The sequence below is a fragment of the Cibotium barometz genome, chromosome 32, assembly GCF_041138505.1.
Source record: "Cibotium barometz isolate CiBa-2024 chromosome 32, ASM4113850v1, whole genome shotgun sequence".
NCBI lineage: Eukaryota > Viridiplantae > Streptophyta > Polypodiopsida > Cyatheales > Cibotiaceae > Cibotium > Cibotium barometz.
Window position 1 is genome coordinate 43,395,016 of NC_141077.1, and position 19,745 is coordinate 43,414,760.

Here is a 19,745-nt window from a genome sequence, read left to right on the forward strand (position 1 = left end):
AATGATTGCTTCTTTTTACCAGGTGAAAACAGTCGATGGTGTAACAGAACTCCAAATACCAGCAGGAACGCAACCAGGGGATGTTCTTGTATTGTCGAAAAGGGGAGTACCAAAACTAAACAAGCCTACAGTCCGAGGAGACCATCTTTTCACAATTAAAGTGTCCATTCCAACACGACTTAGGTATGCAAATAATTATTGAATTAGTTCAGTTGGAACAGCAAAAAATGTACTTTGTGAAGAGCAACATGACCAATGTGCTTTCATGTTATAATGTGATTAACTCTGTAATGAAGTGTGATTCGAAGTCGATAAAATGCTGTTTTTGCTAGACTGGGCTTCATGGTGTTAAGTGATGGGGAGTTTTGTGTTGTCTCGTAAGCAGTGAAACAGAACGTGAACTTGTTGAGGACCTCGCCAATCTTCATAAAGCAAAAGAGGCCCGTTTCAGCAGCTCAAAGACTCGTTCGAGCAGGCTACAACGTAAGTTGAAAAACCATGACATGGATCATTTGTGGTTTAGCCACTCTCTTTTGGTGACTTGAAGAAGGGCTGAGGAGCAAGGGTTGTCTTTTAGGTGGGAAAACTGAGAACGAGGCAATTGGTAGTAAAGAAGATGCTGACAGCAGTGCTGTTGGGGAGAGTGCTCAAGGTGAAGGGATTTGGGGATCCATCAAGAAGTTTGCAGGGTAAGCATCGTTTTTAGAAGCTCAGCAAAAAAATGCATGAAAAGATGTGAATTCTGTTCATATCACATACATCATCTTCCTTCTTATGCTTTGGTTTTAAACTGGTTGATATGCCTATTACATGGAATAAGATTCTTAACATACTAGCATGCACAGCTTGTAAAGGGATTGATGTTTCCATTCTGTTCATATCACATACATCATCTTCCTTCTTATGCTTTGGTTTTAAACTGGTTGATATGCCTATTACATGGAATAAGATTCTTAACATACTAGCATGCACAGTTTGTAAAGGGATTGATGTTTCCATTCTGTGTAAGGTTCACTTGGCTCTTTGTTGGTTGTTACCCCAACCAACCTTGATAAGTTAAGTGTCGCAACACCGTGGCATTTTTATTATATTTTCCCTTTTTTTATTTGCTTTTTTTAATGCTGTCACGATTACTTATATACACCACCACTTAACCGTATCAGCTGAGATCACTGGCTATCATGAAAGTTTATTTATTTTTTAACATGGAATGGAAACAGTAACGGAAAAGGGCTGCCTGCAAAGGTGGCCTAGATCCCGAGAAATGGAATTGGTTAGGAAACGGTAGGTCATTCAAATTTTGTTGTTTGAATAAACAACATATTTCAGGAAGAATCAAACATTTTGGGAAATCTTTAAAAAATTGGCGGAACTTTTCCTTTTTTTTTTGGTGGGGGTGGTGGTGGTTTTTTTTTTTGGGTGGGTGGGTGGGTGGGTGGGGGATAGAGTGGGAAAGTTCGAGGACAATCAACAGTTTAGGAAGGGGGAATTTGGGGAATTTTTTGAATATTAAGTGAACAAAGTCAATGAAGATACCTTATGGTGGAGATGAGGAATGGGAAACGGAAATGGATATGAAGAGAAGGTTTGTTACTCCTTTCCTTGCCTGGTTTGCACAAAGACATGGTGAGGTATTTGTTTCAGTCAAAGATTTTATTCTTTTCTCTTATATCAATAAACCAAATACTCCAAGGGGGAGTCCTTATCTTCTGTTGCATGCTCATTTTGAGGTTTCAAATCTCGCTTGGGTCCTCCACAATATACTTCTGCACATAACCTAGCACTTCCTGTGCCATCTCGAATCTAGTGGGCTTGGAAATAAGGAAGTCATAGTGGATGTCACCAGTTGCCTCAGGTGTTGTGTATGTTGGGAGGGGTGGCAGAATGGTCCATAATATATGTTTGATAGCTGTATGAAAGAAGAAAATTGTTACAGTTCTTGTTTTTTTCCTGATAAAGAGACCCTTTTATTATTCAAAGAATGTACATGTGAAAAAAACAGATAACAAGTATCTAATGAGGGAAAAGTTTAGAAAAAAAGAGGGGGGCGGGGCGTCCTCCATGGCTCGCTGCTTTTGAAGGCGGCTACTCATGTAGGAGAGGGGGAAAGGGCCACATTAGGGGACCTGGAATGCTAAGTGATCCCATCCTCACCTCTAGACTATGAGGCTCCATATATGTATAAAAGCTATGCATGAGTTTTGCATGGCGTGGGAGCTGCCCTGGTTATGGAATGCTTCCAACTTGCTATTTTGACCATGCAAAACCTCCAATTTCAGGCAGATATTAGCATCTTTCTTCCCACCATTTTTGTTTTCCCTACTCTCCGGCCATTTATTTTCCCATTTGATTTCCATTATTCTCACTCCATGTTGTTTCTCCTCTCCCTCTTAGTCTCTTCACTCTCTGCTTCCTTGATGGAATGGACAGACTTGCCTTTTTTTTTTTTGGGTGCCGCGGTGGCCGCTGGGGGGGGGGGGGGGGGGGTGCAGGCCTTAAATCCTATATGCTACCATGTTGCTGATTATCTCCATGCAGGGAGTTGAGAGGCATGGTTGTAGCCCACTGTGTCAAGGGCATGTGACTAGCCTCTGTGATAGTCATCTATGGTAAGACAAATGTAGAGCTAATTGTGTACCATCGATAGTGGGTAGTGGTATTGTTCACCGAAATCGGAACTCTTCTGCCTTGCGCGAGAGATAAGAAGGGAGGAATGCAAGTCTTTGTTGGTTTGCACCCTTATCCGTTCACAAGGGAACAACCCTCTCTTGTGGAGAAGCAAGGGTCCTCAACCTTGCCTCCATTGGTGTCACCCCAATGGAGCTTAGCATTGGGTAGGGAGCAAAGAGGGAGAGAGCCATGGGAAGCTTAGCCTTAACCACAATCCACTAGCAAGCAAGCACGCATCAAAAAGAGAAAGCAAACATACAAGCAAGCATCACCACAAGAACACAAAACTCGGCTCGATTGTGATAATGGGATTATGTGTGTTTTCTCTAGTTAGAACGACTTACATACAAGCTTCATATTCACAATGTCTGAGGGCCCAAAAACTAGAATATGCTAATTTCCTAGGGTATGTATATACTACCGGCGCTACACAAGTCGTAAGCTTAGTATTCCAGTGATCATCCGGCATAGTTGTAAGCTTGGAGATATCCTTAAATCTCTTATATGAAGCGCTGCAGATACAAAAAGATGTTTATAAAAAAAAGTGATGCCACCTCTGTGGAGTAATGTTAACCAATGTGGTTATCATACCCTCCTCCCTAATCACGCTTCCGTCCTCAAAATCGGCGGTGTGCCTCAAGGATGCCATAGTCGTGCCATGTGGTCACGAACTTGTGACGGCCAGTTAGAGTGTGTAGAAGCAGCGGGAGAACATCTTGTAGGCTGCCCAAAATCATGTGTTGAACATATCCTTGAAGTCGATGATGTGGTGGGCTGGAAACCATTGCAAACTTTGGTAGTAGTCGTATATTTGCTAAAAAGAAGGGCCCTTGTTGATGTCAAAAGGGAGTCGGGAGTGGGAGGATGGGAATGGGCGATCCAATCAGGGAAGATGTCGATGAGATCTTTGATGAGCCCGAAAAAGCTGATGGTTGCGATGATGGCAGGGTCCGGAACCCAAGCGGTTTGTGGTTTGGATCATCCAATCTTCAGTGATCTAGAGCTTGTTGATGGTTTGTGCGGGGGGTGGAGGGGGGTATGAATGGGAAGTTGTAGAGCATTCTGTTTCCACATCTATGTGTGAGGTTGAGTACATGGCAGCCTTCACTTGCAGATCTTCGTGGGTGTACTCACTGACAACCAAAGTGCTATGGCTGTGGCATGAAATCCAGTTTTTCATGTACGTACAAAGCACGTAGAGATACATTATCACTATGTCAGGGAGAGGCTTCATGTAGGGGTCTACACACGAGAACATTGCAGATCTGTTTACCAAGGCATTGCCTCGAGGGAAGTTTGAAGCTTTCCACAAAGCTTTAGGCTTACTCTCTTACAGAGAGCGATCTGCATCCTTGTACAGGTTCACATTACTACTACATGGGGGATTTGAGGGCATATGCTGTCGTCTTGCTCTCCGCCTCCTGCTTTGCCCGCCTGTCTCCCGCCTTCACCCTTTGCTCCTGCCACTCCTTTGGTATATTGTATCTTCCAATCTTGGACCAATGGTTGAACCATCAACCATTTTCCACTCCCACCCTTACTTAATTGCGCATTGGGCCGGCCCTCGTCTTCATCCGTGTCCTTAGCCAGACAAGAAGTAGTTTTCAAGCCAAAATGACCAGAACAAGCAAGTGGGATGGATTGCAAGGGGAATTGAAAAAAGTGCTTGACAAGATTGATGCCCAGGTCAATACAAGTAGAGAACCAAATGGATGCGGTGTGCTTACCAGAGACTGCCTATGGCTGCTTAAGAAATTTGGACTATCCAGGAAGATCACCGCGAATGGGAGATGGCAGAAATACAAGAGGAGATGGCTAAGCTGAAGGAACACCATGCTAGACTGCTAGATGGAATGGAGAAAGAGATTGCCAGGCTGAATGGAGAAATACAAGACTGCAAGAAAGAAGGAGAAATCAGTTCCTCCATCCTCTTTGAAGTTGCAGACCTCAAGGTGAAGCCTTAGGTGGACATTGTGGAGACACTGAACGAGGGTGGGCTGCAATAATGAAGAAAGAAGTTGAGGAGGACTGTCATAGCATTTTCAATCATCTGTGACATGTTCGTTCCTCTTGTCTTGATACAATAATCTCGCACCTCCTTGGGCAGCCCACAACAATACTTCTCTACTTGCTCAGACAATGGCACTGCACGGTAAGAAGTCACTGGGAGTAAAGCTTCCCAAAACTTCTTGTTATAATCCTCCAAATTCTCACACTTTGAAGCATCCAATTTGTGCCATGCAGTCATAACATCCACCTCAAATGTAGATGTAAGCCATACGGAAGAGAAAACCTGTTTAAATTGTACCCAAGTAGTGGGTGCTATGCCCTGCAAAAGAAGAGTAGACCACCACTGCAAAGCATTGCCCTTGAGAAAAGTGGCAGCTTTCCTTACCTTAGAGGACTCTGTGTAATTCCCACCAGAAAAAGCAGCATCAAACTGCTGTAAAAAGGTAAGTGCTTTCAATTTATCTTTGGCTCCACTGAATGTATCAAACTTCACTGCAGCTCCCCCTTCCTTATAATCCTTCGCCTTTCCCATAGGCGTTAGATTATCATATGGAAGTGGCTTTGCAAGATTGCTGCCCCCAACATTCATGCCCATCATTGGGTCGACATTTCCCATTCCCACACCAGGCATACCATACATTCCAGCCATGTTTCCAAACATTCCATTATGCATACCTGGCTGCACACCACCAAACATATTGCCTTGCATTCCAGGTTGCATGCCTCCAAACATATTTCCTTGCATACCGGACTGCATACCACCATACATATTCCCCTGCATACCAGGCTGAAAATTAGCTCCAAAAGGCCCGTGCATACCCATGCCTCCCTGAGGATAACCCCCAGTCATAGATTGGAACACCGAGCCACCACCAAAATAACCTGGATGCATATTCTGCTGAGGAATTGATGGCTGTCCAAAGAAGGAACTCTGTGAGTTTGCTCCATAAGCATGCTGCATGTTCAGAAACTGGCCAAGAGATGGTTCCTGTGGGATGGCACCACTATGACCCTGTGGAAGATTCTTAGAACGAACCTTCTTCTTCTTTTTCTCGGGCTCTGTGCGGGATCTCATAAATTCAGCAAATCTCTCACTCTGTGTGAGCTGCATAAATACATCCATAACACTAGCCAAACGATCTTTGAACCGAGCATCATCATCCACTTTACCTTGTACATCCTTTGGCTGTGTTACATCCTCATAAGGCTCAGCATCTGCAACCTGTTCTCCTGCATGAATATCCTCATATACACCTCTCTCAGGAGAAGTCTCTTGCTCTTCCTCTTCATGATAGAAGTACTCATCCTCTGTATCAGACATGTTTGCTGAATTTTTCAGCGATGGCTTTCTTCGAGGCAACCACGAGCTCACCCCCTTCAGAAAGTTGATGATTGGTCCCGGCAACGGAACCTTGAAACCGGCCTCTGATAGAAACCAGAGTGCGGTAGACTAGCAGTCACCCGTCCACTTGTAGTCTAGATGTGAAAACAAAACAAATTGGAGCCAGAGTACCCAAATCTGAAAACAAAGCGACACCTGTTGGCCCCAAAGCTTGGCGCCCCTTGCGGTATTTCTTTATTCAATTTCAAAAGTATGAAAGGCTGAGTACACCAAAATCAGCCAAGAGAGTACACCTGTATGTCCAATCTGACAGCCCACAATACCTCTTAGCACAGAGGATTCACGCACACAGATCTGTGTCTCAAAGCAACACACTGTGCCTCCCTCTGATCAGCCAAGACCACTAAGCAGGGCAGCCATGAGCATACATCTAGCATATCTCAAGCACATGATTCAACATCTCAGCTCATACATACATTCACTGTTCAACCTCTGTCTCCACCCTTTTCAATCTGCCATACCCCTCCTCTCACAAGGGGCCAGATAGATCAAATCTGCAACAGACATAAGGCAATAGAAAGAGAGATAGATGAACAGATGCGGAGCTTACCAAAGTCAGCTCGTAGATCTGCACACCTGAGGAAGTAGTTGTACCAGTCTGTACTTGCACACTTGTTTCAACAGATTTGCATCACACGTGTGGGAGTACCTGTCTGTACCTTCCTCTCAGCATCCACTTCAGTGTAATACCCAACTGTGCAGACCTAAAAATCTGTACTGCATCAATTCGTACAGCCTCTGCACACGTGTCAGAATCTGTCCGTACAGAACTGTACGGCAAGTTCTGCTGTCGCTTGAATGAACTGATGCGCCTGCTCCCAGCTGTACCCGACTGTACCTGCTGTACAGTCAGCCAACGCCGCCTGTACCAGGTCTGTCCAGCACCTGTTCTGGCCATACAGTGTACCTGCAAAAGTACAAGACTGTACTTGCAGTCGTTCCAGCCTGTACTGCCTGAATTCTGCAGCTGCAGCCACCTGTTGCAATCTGTACCTGTTCCACAGCCGCCGCCTCTGCCTGCAGCAGTACCTGCTGTCGTACAGAACTGTACGGATGCTGTACGGCCTGCTCCAGCACAGAAAATCAGCAGCAGCACCCTATTCAGCAGTCGACTTCTCTCCTTTCTCTTCCACGCTTGAGAATACACGCTTGTCTCCCAAAAAGCAAGAGAGATAGAGAAGAGAGAGAGGCATGCACTCCAAAAGTGGAGTTGCCTCCTCTCCATAATAATCCTAGGGTCCCAACTTTAAAAGTTATTAAAGTTCCCTAGGGGCCACTAAGGCCTAGGGGCAACTTTCAATAAAACATTAAAATTCTAATGTTCTAGTTCCCCCCTTCACACCTAGGGATGTCCACACATCATTAACTCTGTCCGGGCACCCCCCATGTGAATCATTCAATATTTTGTCTCAACAACCACCATGCCCACACTTGTGCTGCTCCATTTTCACAGGGCCATGACAGCCACTGTGGTCTGTTTCTTGCTTAGCCAAGAAATACATGAAGAGCCAAGAAAGAAACAATTTCCACTAGTGGAATGTCTAGTATCAAAATCACCAGCCCAATTTGAATCGCTGTAAGCATATAACTGCATGTCACCTCGCTCAGGATAAAGCAATCCAAGAGACAAGGTTTAAAACCTTGAGTCCTTTTAACTCCCAAACTGATGCCATTCACAGTGTCCACCATGTCCCCGTGCACACCTGCATACTGTCAAGAGAAAAACACAGGGTCATTACAGATGAGGCGGTGTTAAAATGCCATTGCTTCTGTTTTTCCGAGATTGACTGTAAGGTCTCTCTCCCTGCAGAATTTGTCACGAGGTGATCCTCTCCCTACAGAATCCGTCCAGAGCATCTAGCTGTTTTGCAGTCCCTCCTCTGAATCTGAGATGAGGACAATTTTATTGGCATATAGCAATATGGACACCACTTTTCAGGCCAAAGGCGATCCTCCACCTTAAAAGCTGTCCACAAAGGATGCAATCTTATCAATATACAGCCATAGTGTTGGTGAGAGCAGACAACCTTGCTTGACCCCAATAGTGTTACATCTCTCTCGACAGACCACAAGGTGTATGCACTTGTACTGCCACTACCTCATAGTGACATCACACCCTAAATCACATCATGTGGTAAGGTCTTGCAAGCGTTCAATGAGCCGAGATCCAGGGGCGAATCAAAAGCTTTGTGGAAATCCATAGAGCAGCAATACACATGCTTCTGTCGTGATCGTGTTTCCTCTATGATAGCCCGTGCCCCATAGATCTTGGCCATACTATGTGTTGGCAGGAAAGTGGACGACTTTCTCTGTCTCTGTCTCTGTCTCTCTCCCTCACACACACACACACACACACACACACACACACACACACACATTAATGAAGATGCATAGAAAACAAGAGAGCACAGGATTGAGTGAAACTTGGTTATTATTTTTCACCCTTTCATATCTTTTGACTTCACATCTATTACATCAATAAGACCTTAGAGGCTTAGTCTTTCACCCTTACATTTTAATAAATACAAGCTTTTAATAAATACAAGCCTAGCAAAGTTGAACATTACACTCTGTAGCGTTGCAAACCCGCTCGCTGAAGCTCCCGCCTCCACCCTGCTCTGCGCGCCATCGCTCCCCCCCCCTCCTCGCGGCCTTTTCTTTCCTTCCGCCCCCCGCTTGCTCCCCTCTGCTCGCCGCTGCGCCCCCCCCCTCCTTCCTCGCTGCTGCGCCGCCCCCCCTCCTTTCCTCGCTGCTGCGCCTCCCCCTCTTCGCCAGTTCGCCCCCCTCCCCGCTGCCGCCTGTTCGCCCTCCCTCCCCGCTGCCGCCTGTTCGCCCTCCCTCCCCACTGCCGCCAGTTCGCCCCCCCGCCTCTTCGCCTCTTCACGCCCGCCTCCCTTCAGCAGCGCCCCGCCCCCCTCCTTCTCGCGTTGTCGCCGCCCCCCCCCTCTGGGCCTCTCCTCCGTTTTTCGCCCCCCCCCCTCCCTCCTCTGTCGTGCTGCTTTTCACCCCTTGGGGGTTTTTTGTTTTTTTCCTCATTTTCATCCGTCCTTCCGCCTCTTGGTGTGCAGCCCGCTTCTTGCAGGTTTTCCGCTTTCGCCTCGCCTTCGCTTGAGCTTCAGACTCTGATGGAGACTCCTCCCGCCTCGCCTCAGAGGGACTCTTCCGCAGCCCCCTCGCCCACCCCTGAGGTCATCCCCATCAGGCTTTCTCTTTCGCCGGAAGAGGAAGCGAGCCTCACCGCAGAGGTGGAACGCCTTCAGGCTCACTCCACCATCTGCCGTATAGTCGGCACTCGCCCTAGCAGAGGGGAGATCAGGGATCTACTTCAGGCTCGCCTTCTTGCAGATGTGGGCAAGATCCTGGATGTACAGCTCTTGGGCCGGGGACATTATCAGATCGAGTTCGAGGCCGCCCAGAGCGTTGCCAAGGTCCTTGCCATGAGTCCTCTGGATATCAGGGGTGCTCGGGCTTTCTTCAGGCCTTGGCAGCATGGATTTGACCCAGCTGCGGCGGAGCAGGGAGAGCGCCTCTTCCATATTACAGTTTGTTTCCCTGGTCTCCGCCGGGAGTATCTTCCGCTCCTCTCCAGGCTCGGAGCATTGGTGGGCTCGGTTCTTGAGACGGGCCCCTCAGCAGCTTCAGTGGTGGCCAGAGCAGCTGGGCTACCTTCGGTCAGAGTGTTGGTATCTGACATCTCCTCCCTTCCTAAGGTCATTCAGCTACCTAGGATAGGGGGGGGGGTGGATAGATCAGAGAGTGGAGTTCTCGGGGCTCCCGAACCAGTGCTTCATTTGCAGGCAGGTTGGTCATTTGGCCAAGGCCTGCCCTCGCAGGAGACCTCGGCCCTCACCACAGCAGCAGGCCACGGATGGCCCGCCCACAGATTCGGCTCGGCAGGCTGCCTCAGGGACACCTGCTCAGGCCACAGAGACCTCGGAGTGGCAGCCTGGACAGGGGCGCCGTCGAGGGAGACAGCCACAGCAGCACGCCTAGATACCGCTGCAGCAGCAACCACAGTCTCAGCCTCACTGGGTTCCCGTGAGGAACAGATTTGCTCCCCTTCAGGAGGAGACCCCTGCAGCGACCGAGGACCAGGAGATGCCAGCTCCCCCTCCTTCACCTCCCCCACACCCATCCCCTCCCACCGCCTCGCTTCCACCATCGCCTCCTCCCGCCCCCGCTCCGGTCTCAGCAGCGGCTCCCTCTCCTCCTCCCTCGCCTCCCCCTCCTCCCCCTCCGCCCGCCTCGCCTTCCCGGGAGGTCCTGGCAGTTCCCTGGCGCTCACCTGCAGTCCGGAGGGCGCTGAGCACTGACCTCGCTCGAGCATCACAGAGGAGACCTATGCCGATTAGGGCCTCACGGATTTCATCTATCCGCAGTCGGCTGAGTCGCCTCGGCATTCGACAGCGCTCGGAGGCGTTTGATTATACCTTCACACGGCTTTTTGGAGCAGAGGGCCCCCATGAGCCAGCACCCATCCGAGTGCATGTAGTGATACCTCCGGCCCGCGGGGAGGAGGCACTAGACTCAGCGGTGGCCTTCTCGTTCCCTCTATGTGGACCTTGTGACCGGGAGTGGACTCTAGAGCTCACTCTCAGCACGTTGAAGACTCAGGCAGTTGAGTTTTCTCATCACATGAGCGATTTGGAGGTTACTGATGTGATAGGCCGACTTTGGGAGTTGGCTCATTTTTTCTTGGATCCCGGGAGTGTGGATACATCCGGGATTCGGCATTTGGTCGTGCGCATAGTTGCAGATTTGGCACGCGACCCAGGATATGTGAGTATACACGAGGTTACTATGTCAGAGCAGGAGGCAGTCGCCATGGGTCACAGCCACTGGCGCCTGATCTGGGATTCTTGCAGTACACCGGGTGGGCAGACTCGCAGCCGTTCGGATGGGGACTACTCTCCATCCAAGCCGCTTGCGAAGGCCCGCCGCACGGCTGAGACAGCATCCACCTCAGTAGGACATCCATGAGGATCATCTCATGGAATGTACAGGGCCTTGGCGGAGCACACTTTATACGCTATCGAGGCTGCTTGAGGCAGGAGCTACAGAGATGCCTGGTTGGTGGCAGCATTGACATTCTGATGATGCAGGAGCACCACTTGGGTGAGAGCAGGATCCGGAGATATGGTTCGGTGATGCCTGGTAGATGGGACACTTTTTGGTCTGCAGGGTTTGGTCCTTTGGGTGGACAGGGAGGAGTATGCATGGTTATTGCAGATGCATGGCGGCAGGCCATTGTGGATCGAGGGATCATTGTGCCTGGTAGAGCACAGTATGTCATTCTGAGGATGCATGATGAGCTATTGGGTGTGCTCAACATCTATGCGCCCAATCATGCTAGTGCCAGAGCAGAGTTCTGGACTCAGGTTACAGATGCATTGCCAGAGGCCGCACATTGGTGTGTTGGGGGAGACTTCAACATGCTTGAGGACCCGGCAGATAGGGTGGGAGGCAGTCATGTTACAGTGCACGGCACGGAACTTGCAGCTTGGGACCGGTTTTGCATGTCACTGAGGATCACTGATGCATGGCAGCATGGGGCTTTCTCCCGGTCTCAGGACAGTCTTAGTTTCTCTCGGTCGGATCGCCGGCGGCAGGGAGGGACTAATCTATCTCGGATTGATCGCTTTTATGTGGGCGATTGGTTGGGGGAGCGAGGGGGCTCCGTCGGCATTCTTGCTGGCACCTCATTTTCAGATCATGTGCCAGTTATATTGACTTTGGAGGAGGCGACACGGGAGCCCAGCTTGCAGTTGAGGATCCCAGAGAGGGTACTTGCAGACCCCAGTCTCGCTGAGGACATTGAGAGGATCTGGCATGATAGTCAGTGCTCTGACCAGGATGCAGCGGGCCAGTGTGCCCAGGGACTCATTGATCTTAGCTCTTTTCTACACGCTGCAGCTTTGACACGACTGGGAGAGATTCGCGAGCGGGAGCAACGGCTGAGACGCAGCCTTGCTTCGCTACAGCGCCTTCAGGAGCAGCAGCCTGCATGTGAGTGGGTGGCGTCCCAGCTGAGCCAGGCACGCCAGGAGGTTAGAGAGGCAGAGGAGCAGAGACATGAGTTTTACTATCGTCGTCAGGCCTCTCAGTGGACGCAGCTTGGTGATAGAGTGACTGGGGAGTTTTTTGAGATCACTGGACCCCGTCATGCGCGAGCAGGGGTTCGCCAGCTTGGTAGACCGGATGGATCGATAGCTACTGAGCTCGGGGAGATCAGAGCCATTGCCACTGCTTTTTATAGTGACTTGCTTTCAGCGGAGCCAGCCACTGAGGATCGAGATGTATGCAGACAGACTGTGTGGGCCCATGTGCAGAGGAGGGTCACAGACCATATGCGCACAGTTCTAGGTGCGCCTCTGTCAGAGATTGAGCTTGCCGAGGCCTTGAGGGTCCTGCCGCGACATAGTTGCCCAGGGGAGGACGGACTGACGCCGGCCTTTTTTATGCGCTATTGGGACCTTTTGGGGCCAGGCCTCCGCAGGGGCTTTCAGCATGTTTTGGACACTGGGGTGATGCCGCAGAGCTTTTCAGAGGGCTTGATCTATCTTATCCCCAAGGGAGAGGGAGTATCAGATGATATTCGGCATTGGAGGCCTATTACGATCCTCAATACTGTCTACAAGGTCTTGGCAAAGGCCTTGAGTTTGAGGATCCAGCCCTTCCTGGGGGAGTTGATTCATGCTACTCAGACAGGATTTGTCAAGGAGCGCAGTATCCTTGACAACATCTTTACTTTCTGGGAGGCGACGGCCCGAGCTAGGTTTCTTGGCGAGGACTTGGTCGTGATGCTTCTCGATTTTGAGAAGGCATACGATAGAGTTGATTGGGGATTCTTAGAGGGCACTATGCTACGCCTGGGCTTTGAGCCAGGATGGATCAGAGGGGTGGCAGCTCTGTATTCCACAGCTCGCAGCCAGGTGCTGATTGCAGGAGGTCGGGGGCCGAGTTTTGAGCTGACCAGATCAGTCCGTCAGGGGTGTCCTCTCGCCCCTTTCCTTTTTCTCTTCTTTGCGGAGGCTATGAGTATGTATTTGACGGCAGAGGAGGTTGGTTTGAGAGGACTTCAGCTCCCAGTCCGGGGGGAGGATTTGCTTGATGCTGAGTTTGCAGACGACACGGGCTTATTTTTGCATGGCCAAGAGGCCAATCTTATTCGGGCAGAGCAGTCGCTCCAGGTTTTTAGTGCAGCTTCGGGAGCATTGATCAATTGGCGCAAGACAGTGGCCTTTTGGATCAGTAGTGCTCCCACTCCGGCATGGAGTCCGGACCCCGGTTTTAGATGGATTCCTCCCAGCACAGCAGTGCGGTATTTGGGATGCCAGATTGGCCTCGATTTGTCACCTGAGCAGCAGATTGCCCCGCTTCTTCTGAGCATTCGAAAGAAGCTATTGTATTGGAGTACAGCTCGACTATCCTTGGCTGGGAGGGTGGTGGTGGCAAATCAGGTGCTGTTAGCGACTATGTGGTACATTACGTCTTGCTGGATTTTCTCGAGCTCTTGCATCAGCCAGGTACAGAGGCTGATCAGGAACTTTCTGTGGTCTGGGCGGGACGGTCAGCCAGCTCGGGCAAAGGTTGCATGGGCAGTTATTACACTTCCGCTGGCTCAGGGCGGTTTGGGCATTATAGATCCAGTCGATCAGAGTAGAGCCTTATTGGGGAAGCTTATTGTTCGGGGGTTGCTTCCAGGCGCTGAGCCTTGGAAAGAGCTCCTCTTGCAGCGACTACAGGCCCGGGCGCCTCCTGCAGGGGGTACTTGGGCACCAGAGATTCGCTGGATCTTCATAGAGATGAGGAGGACAGGCCTCAGTAGAGGATGGGAGGACAGATTTGCTTTGAGTATCCTGAGAGCTTGGGAGCTGCTGAGACCGGGGCTCTCTCAGCGGCCTCCTTCTTGTGTTGAGGAGCGGGCCAGGCAGCCGCTCATCTGGAGCCCAGCGGTTCGTACAGAGCAGGGTCATATGCTGGGTTCTCGGCCTCGTCTAGCCTGGGGACCTTTAGCGGCAGGCCCAGCTCGTAGTTTTGGAGACTGGCAGGCTTTCTGCAGTCTACCAGAGGAGACCCAGGTGGAGAGGCTGAGTCACTTCAGAGGGGGGTTGATTATGAGGGATGATATTCAGGAGGCACTTACAGAGGAGTGGTTCACACCTCTCGAGCCAGTGGCCCCACGGTGGATGGGAGCCTTTACACAGTTGGAGATCCTGATTGCTGTCAGAGCTAGCACTGAGGATGGCAGATGCCTCTATTATGAGATTCAGGATGAGGGCAGACTCCAGAGAGTGGAGGTGGAGTCGCCTTTGGTTGCAGAGTGCACCTTTCAGAGGATTCGGGTAGTGGCTGCCGCTTCTCGGAAGTGGCATATTGACCCCGACCCTGCTGATGTGCTCCCGGATTGGCGCATATGGGCATATGCAGCGCGCCCCTTGGCCCGGCTACAGTGGGACCCCGGAGAGTACGAGTGGCATGATCCTTATGCATCCCTTGAGGCCACAGAGATCACATTTTTCCAATATACTGTTCGGCTGGGACGGCATATTTTGACGGCGAGGAGGACGGTTTCTCCAGCGGCAGCGGGGCATTGGCGATTGCAGGGACTATCACAGGAGTTCCTGGAGGATTTCTGGGCTCGGCTCTGGGCTAGTCGACAGGCCCGCAGGATCTCGGCTTTTCAGTGGTGGCGGGTCGCCCACAGGGGCTCAGCAGTTGGCACTTGGCTTGTTTACAGCGGTCTTCCGGCGGCCTGCGTCAGATGCGGCCACCCTATGGAGACACAGAGACATTGCCTTTGGGACTGCCCTCAGGCACAGCAGATTTGGCTGCGGATGCTGCGTATTCTGGCCCCCCTCTCTCCAGAGGGTATGTTTACGTGGGGTGCCGCTGCTTGGTCAACTTTGTCAGGGCCTGCTATGGGCTATGAGATGGAGCAGGGCAGTCAGGCCATCAGATTTATTAGGGGCCAGCCTCGCCTGGTTCCGGCACCGGATTTCTCGTCCGCCAGCTGGACACAGGAGAGGGATTTACGATGGGAGCTCCTCAGCAGCCTCACCATCTGGTTCACCTGGAGGGCCCGGTGCTTTACGGCCTTTGAGGGGAGATTAGAGCCACCAGCAGAGACTGTTCGGGGGATTTGGCAGGAGTTGATCCACACCCTGCGAGGACAGTACGACCGCATCCGGGGAGACTCGGATGAGGCGATCTTACGGCGTCAGGCCTTTCATACCACTTGGCGCTGCGGCCCGTTCTACACCCTACACACGAGATCCCCCCGTTGGCACTACAGGCCACCTGTTTGGCTCTTTCCCCCCCCCATTGTATGATTTAGCCGCTCAGTCCTTTAGACTGATGCTTGTATTTTGCAGCACCTAGGGAGAGTCTCCCGGGCTGCCATGATGTATTCACTGCTCTTCTCTCTGTTAGGAGCAGGAGAGATCTCTCTTTTGTAGCCCTACGGGCGTTTTTTACATAACTAATGAAAGGATCTTTTCTCGGAAAAAAAAAAAAAAGTTGAACATTACACACACTTTACACTAACTTACTACACCCTCCCTTGAAGGGAACTTTGCTAGCATGTGTCTACACTCCCACACCTTGACGTAGATTTTACTGGCCTTTTTGGGATACTACAAAATTCCATGAGGGTCACCATCATCTCTTGCTTTTGGAAGAGTCTTCATTTCATCACCTCGTTGGAGGAGACGAACTTCGAGGAGCTTTCTCCTTGCCACTTACCCTTTTGATGCCTTCACTTCTTGATCCCTTTGAGATCTTCACTTGCATCTTTGCTTTCTTGACTTCGAAATTGGTGAATACAGAAAATTCACCTTCTTCACTTCGCATCTGGGCTTGTGACTTTGTTCCCTGATTTCATGAATGTTGAATATTGCTTCATCTTGCGTGTCTGCTTCAGGTTCATCTTTGATTTTGTGAATGATGGGTGATTTTATTATGAATAGAAAATCCATATTTTTCATTGGTTCCACTTTTAGCATGTGAACAGGCTCTTGATTTTTTTTCCTTTTTCTAAAATGGTTATTTTTGACCTGTTTCTCTCTGCAAGTCGGGTTGCTACGCAGATTCTTTCTGCTTTGAATGGTGCCGCTTTAGTCGGATTCACTGTCGGGCGTGTTGATGATTTCTGCAAGCGACCTGATGACTTGCTTTGACTGTTACTATGATTGGGCCGGTCATGCTATGGGAAGCTTGCTACGCCTTTGATGGTTGATGGCACCACTGCCGATTTCCACTGTTAGAGGGCTTCAATGGCGGGGCTGCATGGACTGCGTCGCTTCTTGACTGTTGTATGCGCTTCTGGTTTTGGTGTGCACGCTCCAGATCCTCCAACAGAGCCTCTCTAATCTGCTTGAGGTGCGCTTTATTGTACACACATCTGGCCCAACTCTACCCGGTTTCTCCAAGCATTTTTTTTCACACCGTGAAAAACTAAATTACTGGTTTTTCACACCCCGTAGTGTTGTGCCATTTGTGGTATAGGCTGATCCTGCATATCATATAGCTGCCTTGCATAAGCCTCCCTTATGAGTGACAGGGTCTGTGATGGGGATGGGGGTTTCCTTCTCATCCAAAATGTGCGAAGCCTCCGAATTGTCTTCACCACTCAGGAAGAGTTGATATAATTTCTGTTCCCATTTGGCAAGGAAAGACCTCCTCTTGCAGCCGGGCGAGTTGGTGAAAGCTACACTGCATCTCGCATATTGTGATTTGTCTGAGTGATGTGTGTGTGTGTGTGTGCGCGTGTGTGTGTGTGTGTGTGTGAGAGAGAGAGAGAGAGAGAGAGAGAGCGAGAGAGAGAGTTAAGTCAAGAAGAGTAGTAGATGTAGCTTGAACAGCAGTAAGGAACACAAATCAGTCGAAGGCTTGTTTTCTTTCTCTATTGGAGAAGTTTAGTATTAAGTAGATCTAGGAACATTCATCATAAATATTTCAGTTTCATAATATTCAAATGGTTAGAGGCTGAGAGAATCAAGGCGTCTGCTTTCATTCTCTTTCCTGTCTTCTTTTTTTTTTTAAAATATTCAAGTTTTGTGCTTCAAAATAGTTTGAAGAATCACGCTTCCGTTAGTGCTACTCTGACACCGTCTTTGAGTAGTTGCATCCTTTGTTTGAAATGCAAGTCAAGGATTTAGTGTGACTCTGACACCCTCTTTGAGTAGTTGGATCCCTTGAAATGCAAGTCAAGAACTTAGCTGGAAGTTTGTGTTGGCACTCGCAATCAACTAGTTTTATTTTATTTTATTTTTGAATGATCAGTAGCTTCTAGGCAGGTGATTCCCTTGGCTCGCAAATAATTCGAGGATCAAGTAAGAGGAGAGGTTGATGAAGTTAAATCAATACTTGACTGAGGGGACAATGTCTTAGAAACTGTACTCTCTTTGCATAGTTGAATCTCTGGGTAAATGTGGGAGAAGCGGCTACCTTATCTCACTCCCGAGGATGTGAACCTTAAGAGGTGAAATTGTACATCCTTGTTGAATTAGCTGAGAGTTAATGCTGAACCTTTAGTTAACCTAAGGGCTACAGCAATGGGAGAAAAGCGCTATTGAAAGGTAACCCTATAAGCACAATGTTGTGGCTAAATAAGGGGGCTTTGTGCTTTTCAGTTGAGACAGTTACTATCAAAGGCTTGGCTCAACCCAATATATATATATATATATATATATATTATTTGTTAGACTTTCTTTTACAGGGTAATGCCTTGGGCACTCTAGAACAGTGTTCACAAATCATTTGCTATAATCATGAGGTGCTTTCTCACGTCATTTTCAATCAAATTTTGTTTTGGAGCAATGATGCGTGTGCAGTAGAAAACGCCCCCTTTCAGATTAGATAACAATTTCCATTGGTCGGACTGCCATTTGTTGTTTGCATGGATTTCGTGGAAACTTACCAGGCGAGGATCAAGAGCTGACTTTGGATGTATCAGTGTGCACTCATCGGTCTTACAAGAACACTGTTGTCCTGCATCAAGCTTGTCAACTTCACATGACTTTTTTCTATATGTTCTGCCAATACCCCTAGGTTTTTTAATTTTGTCTATGGTGATGAGCTTTCTCTCTTGGGTATTCAAAAGGTGTTTGCGTAAGAGATAGTCATTGACAGTTTATGCTGGTTGAAAAGAAGGCATTGCTAAGTGTGGAGAAAAGTCTGAACCTTGGGTTTTCTTTTTCGTGGGTGTCTGGATGTTTGCCTCAAAGATCGGCTGCGACCGGGGCTCTAAGGTGGCTAAGGGACAACCTCTAGAATACAGCACTTGTAACATTTTGTTGGAGACATTGGTCAATGTGTAGCTCTGATAAGTTGTCTATTCTCAGGCAGCTTCCCATTCAAAACATAAAGGGGGAGTTGTCCCTGCACAAGCAAGCGAGCACATTCAGGTCACAGATGGATCTATACAGGCACTCAATTTTGAGACGACTACATTTATTCATTGTTTGTAAATGATACTCTAAATCCAGTCCAAAGACCTTGAGCATTCATATTGATAAAAGGATGTAAACATAAGTATTTTTGTCAGAAAAGGCTTCCTTTTTTTTGGGGGGGGCGACAGAGGGAGAGAGAGAAGATAGTTATAATTCTCATATTGATGGGACTGTGTTTTCTTTTGAATAATTATGGTGCCACGAATTCCATGAATGTATTTCTTTCTCTTTGTTGTCAATTGTTTGGATGTCCACCTTGAAAGAATTGAAACAAAGTTACTTGGCACTTATTCATGTGCAATCTATATTATTGTGATTAGTTACCATGTCCTATATTGTGGTTACTTGAATGAGAATTCATAATTATTAAATACAAATTTGCTGGCTCCATTGGCAAAAAAACATAACAAACTGCATCATCACGATTTCTCTTTAATGATGGAAAAGCTAAACTTGTTTATTGTTTTTGATGAATAAGCAAGTGGAAGGTGAAGTATAGGTTTGCCTTGATAATCATAATAATCAAGCTCTCCAAGCACCCTAAGAATACGCAGAAGGGGTCTGTCTAGATATAGAGCAAATCCTCTTTGTTGCTAATGAGCTCCCACCATCCTACTGTGCATCCACTAACCTTGCTTAGCCACTAACTCCCATTAGTTTGATAATATTTAGCATTGCTTCTCCCTTAAAATTCTTCACATCCAATGTATATGTAGGCCACAATGAGTTCTTTATTTCTCAAATCAATCCAACGCTCCAACCTTGAGATTTATGTGTCCAGCATGAGTTAGCATCTAGTGGTAGTTAAATAATCCTGCATCTTAAAATCCTTTATTCAAATGCAAACATCTATGATAATGACCATTACAATGAGATGAACATCAAACTAACACGTTACACTTGACATGTATGTGATCACTCTATGAATCGCCGTGATGGGGGTTGTATGTATTTAATCCTGAATCCATAGTGTGTAGAATGATGTTGAACTTGTTCTTCACCATTCTCCCTCGATCAAGCTCAACTTAACTTCTGAATCCAATGTTGATATAGCATGCCTTTGTCATACATAAGTCTATGTGCATGAGGTATGACACACGAGAAGAGATACCCAGGCTCATTCCCCCTTAAATAAATCCTTCTCATCTTGACTCATGTTTTTCAAAGTGCTTTCTTACAGGAGCTCTATGGAGATATTTGTCACTCTTTGG

General features: G+C 48.4%; 1 protein-coding gene across 3 annotated transcripts in view; it reads left to right on the plus strand.

Annotated features, from left to right (window-relative positions):
• Window positions 1-18,760, plus strand: part of LOC147620224 (Molecular chaperone Hsp40/DnaJ family protein) — a 66,160-nt gene extending 47,400 nt beyond the window's left edge. The window contains exons 8-12 of one of the 3 annotated variants that reach the window (XM_086772418.1): window positions 23-183; window positions 386-483; window positions 578-689; window positions 17,802-17,858; window positions 18,006-18,087. In XM_086772418.1, coding sequence (XP_086628544.1) covers window positions 23-183; window positions 386-483; window positions 578-689; window positions 17,802-17,823 — 393 coding nt within the window. In that variant the 3' untranslated portion in view covers window positions 17,824-17,858; window positions 18,006-18,087. Of the gene's footprint in view, window positions 1-22; window positions 184-385; window positions 484-577; window positions 690-17,801; window positions 17,859-18,005 lie in introns of all 3 variants that reach the window. The other 2 variants (XM_086772417.1, XM_086772416.1) reach the window with 2 other exon arrangements.
• Window positions 18,761-19,745: the final 985 nt, after the last annotated feature.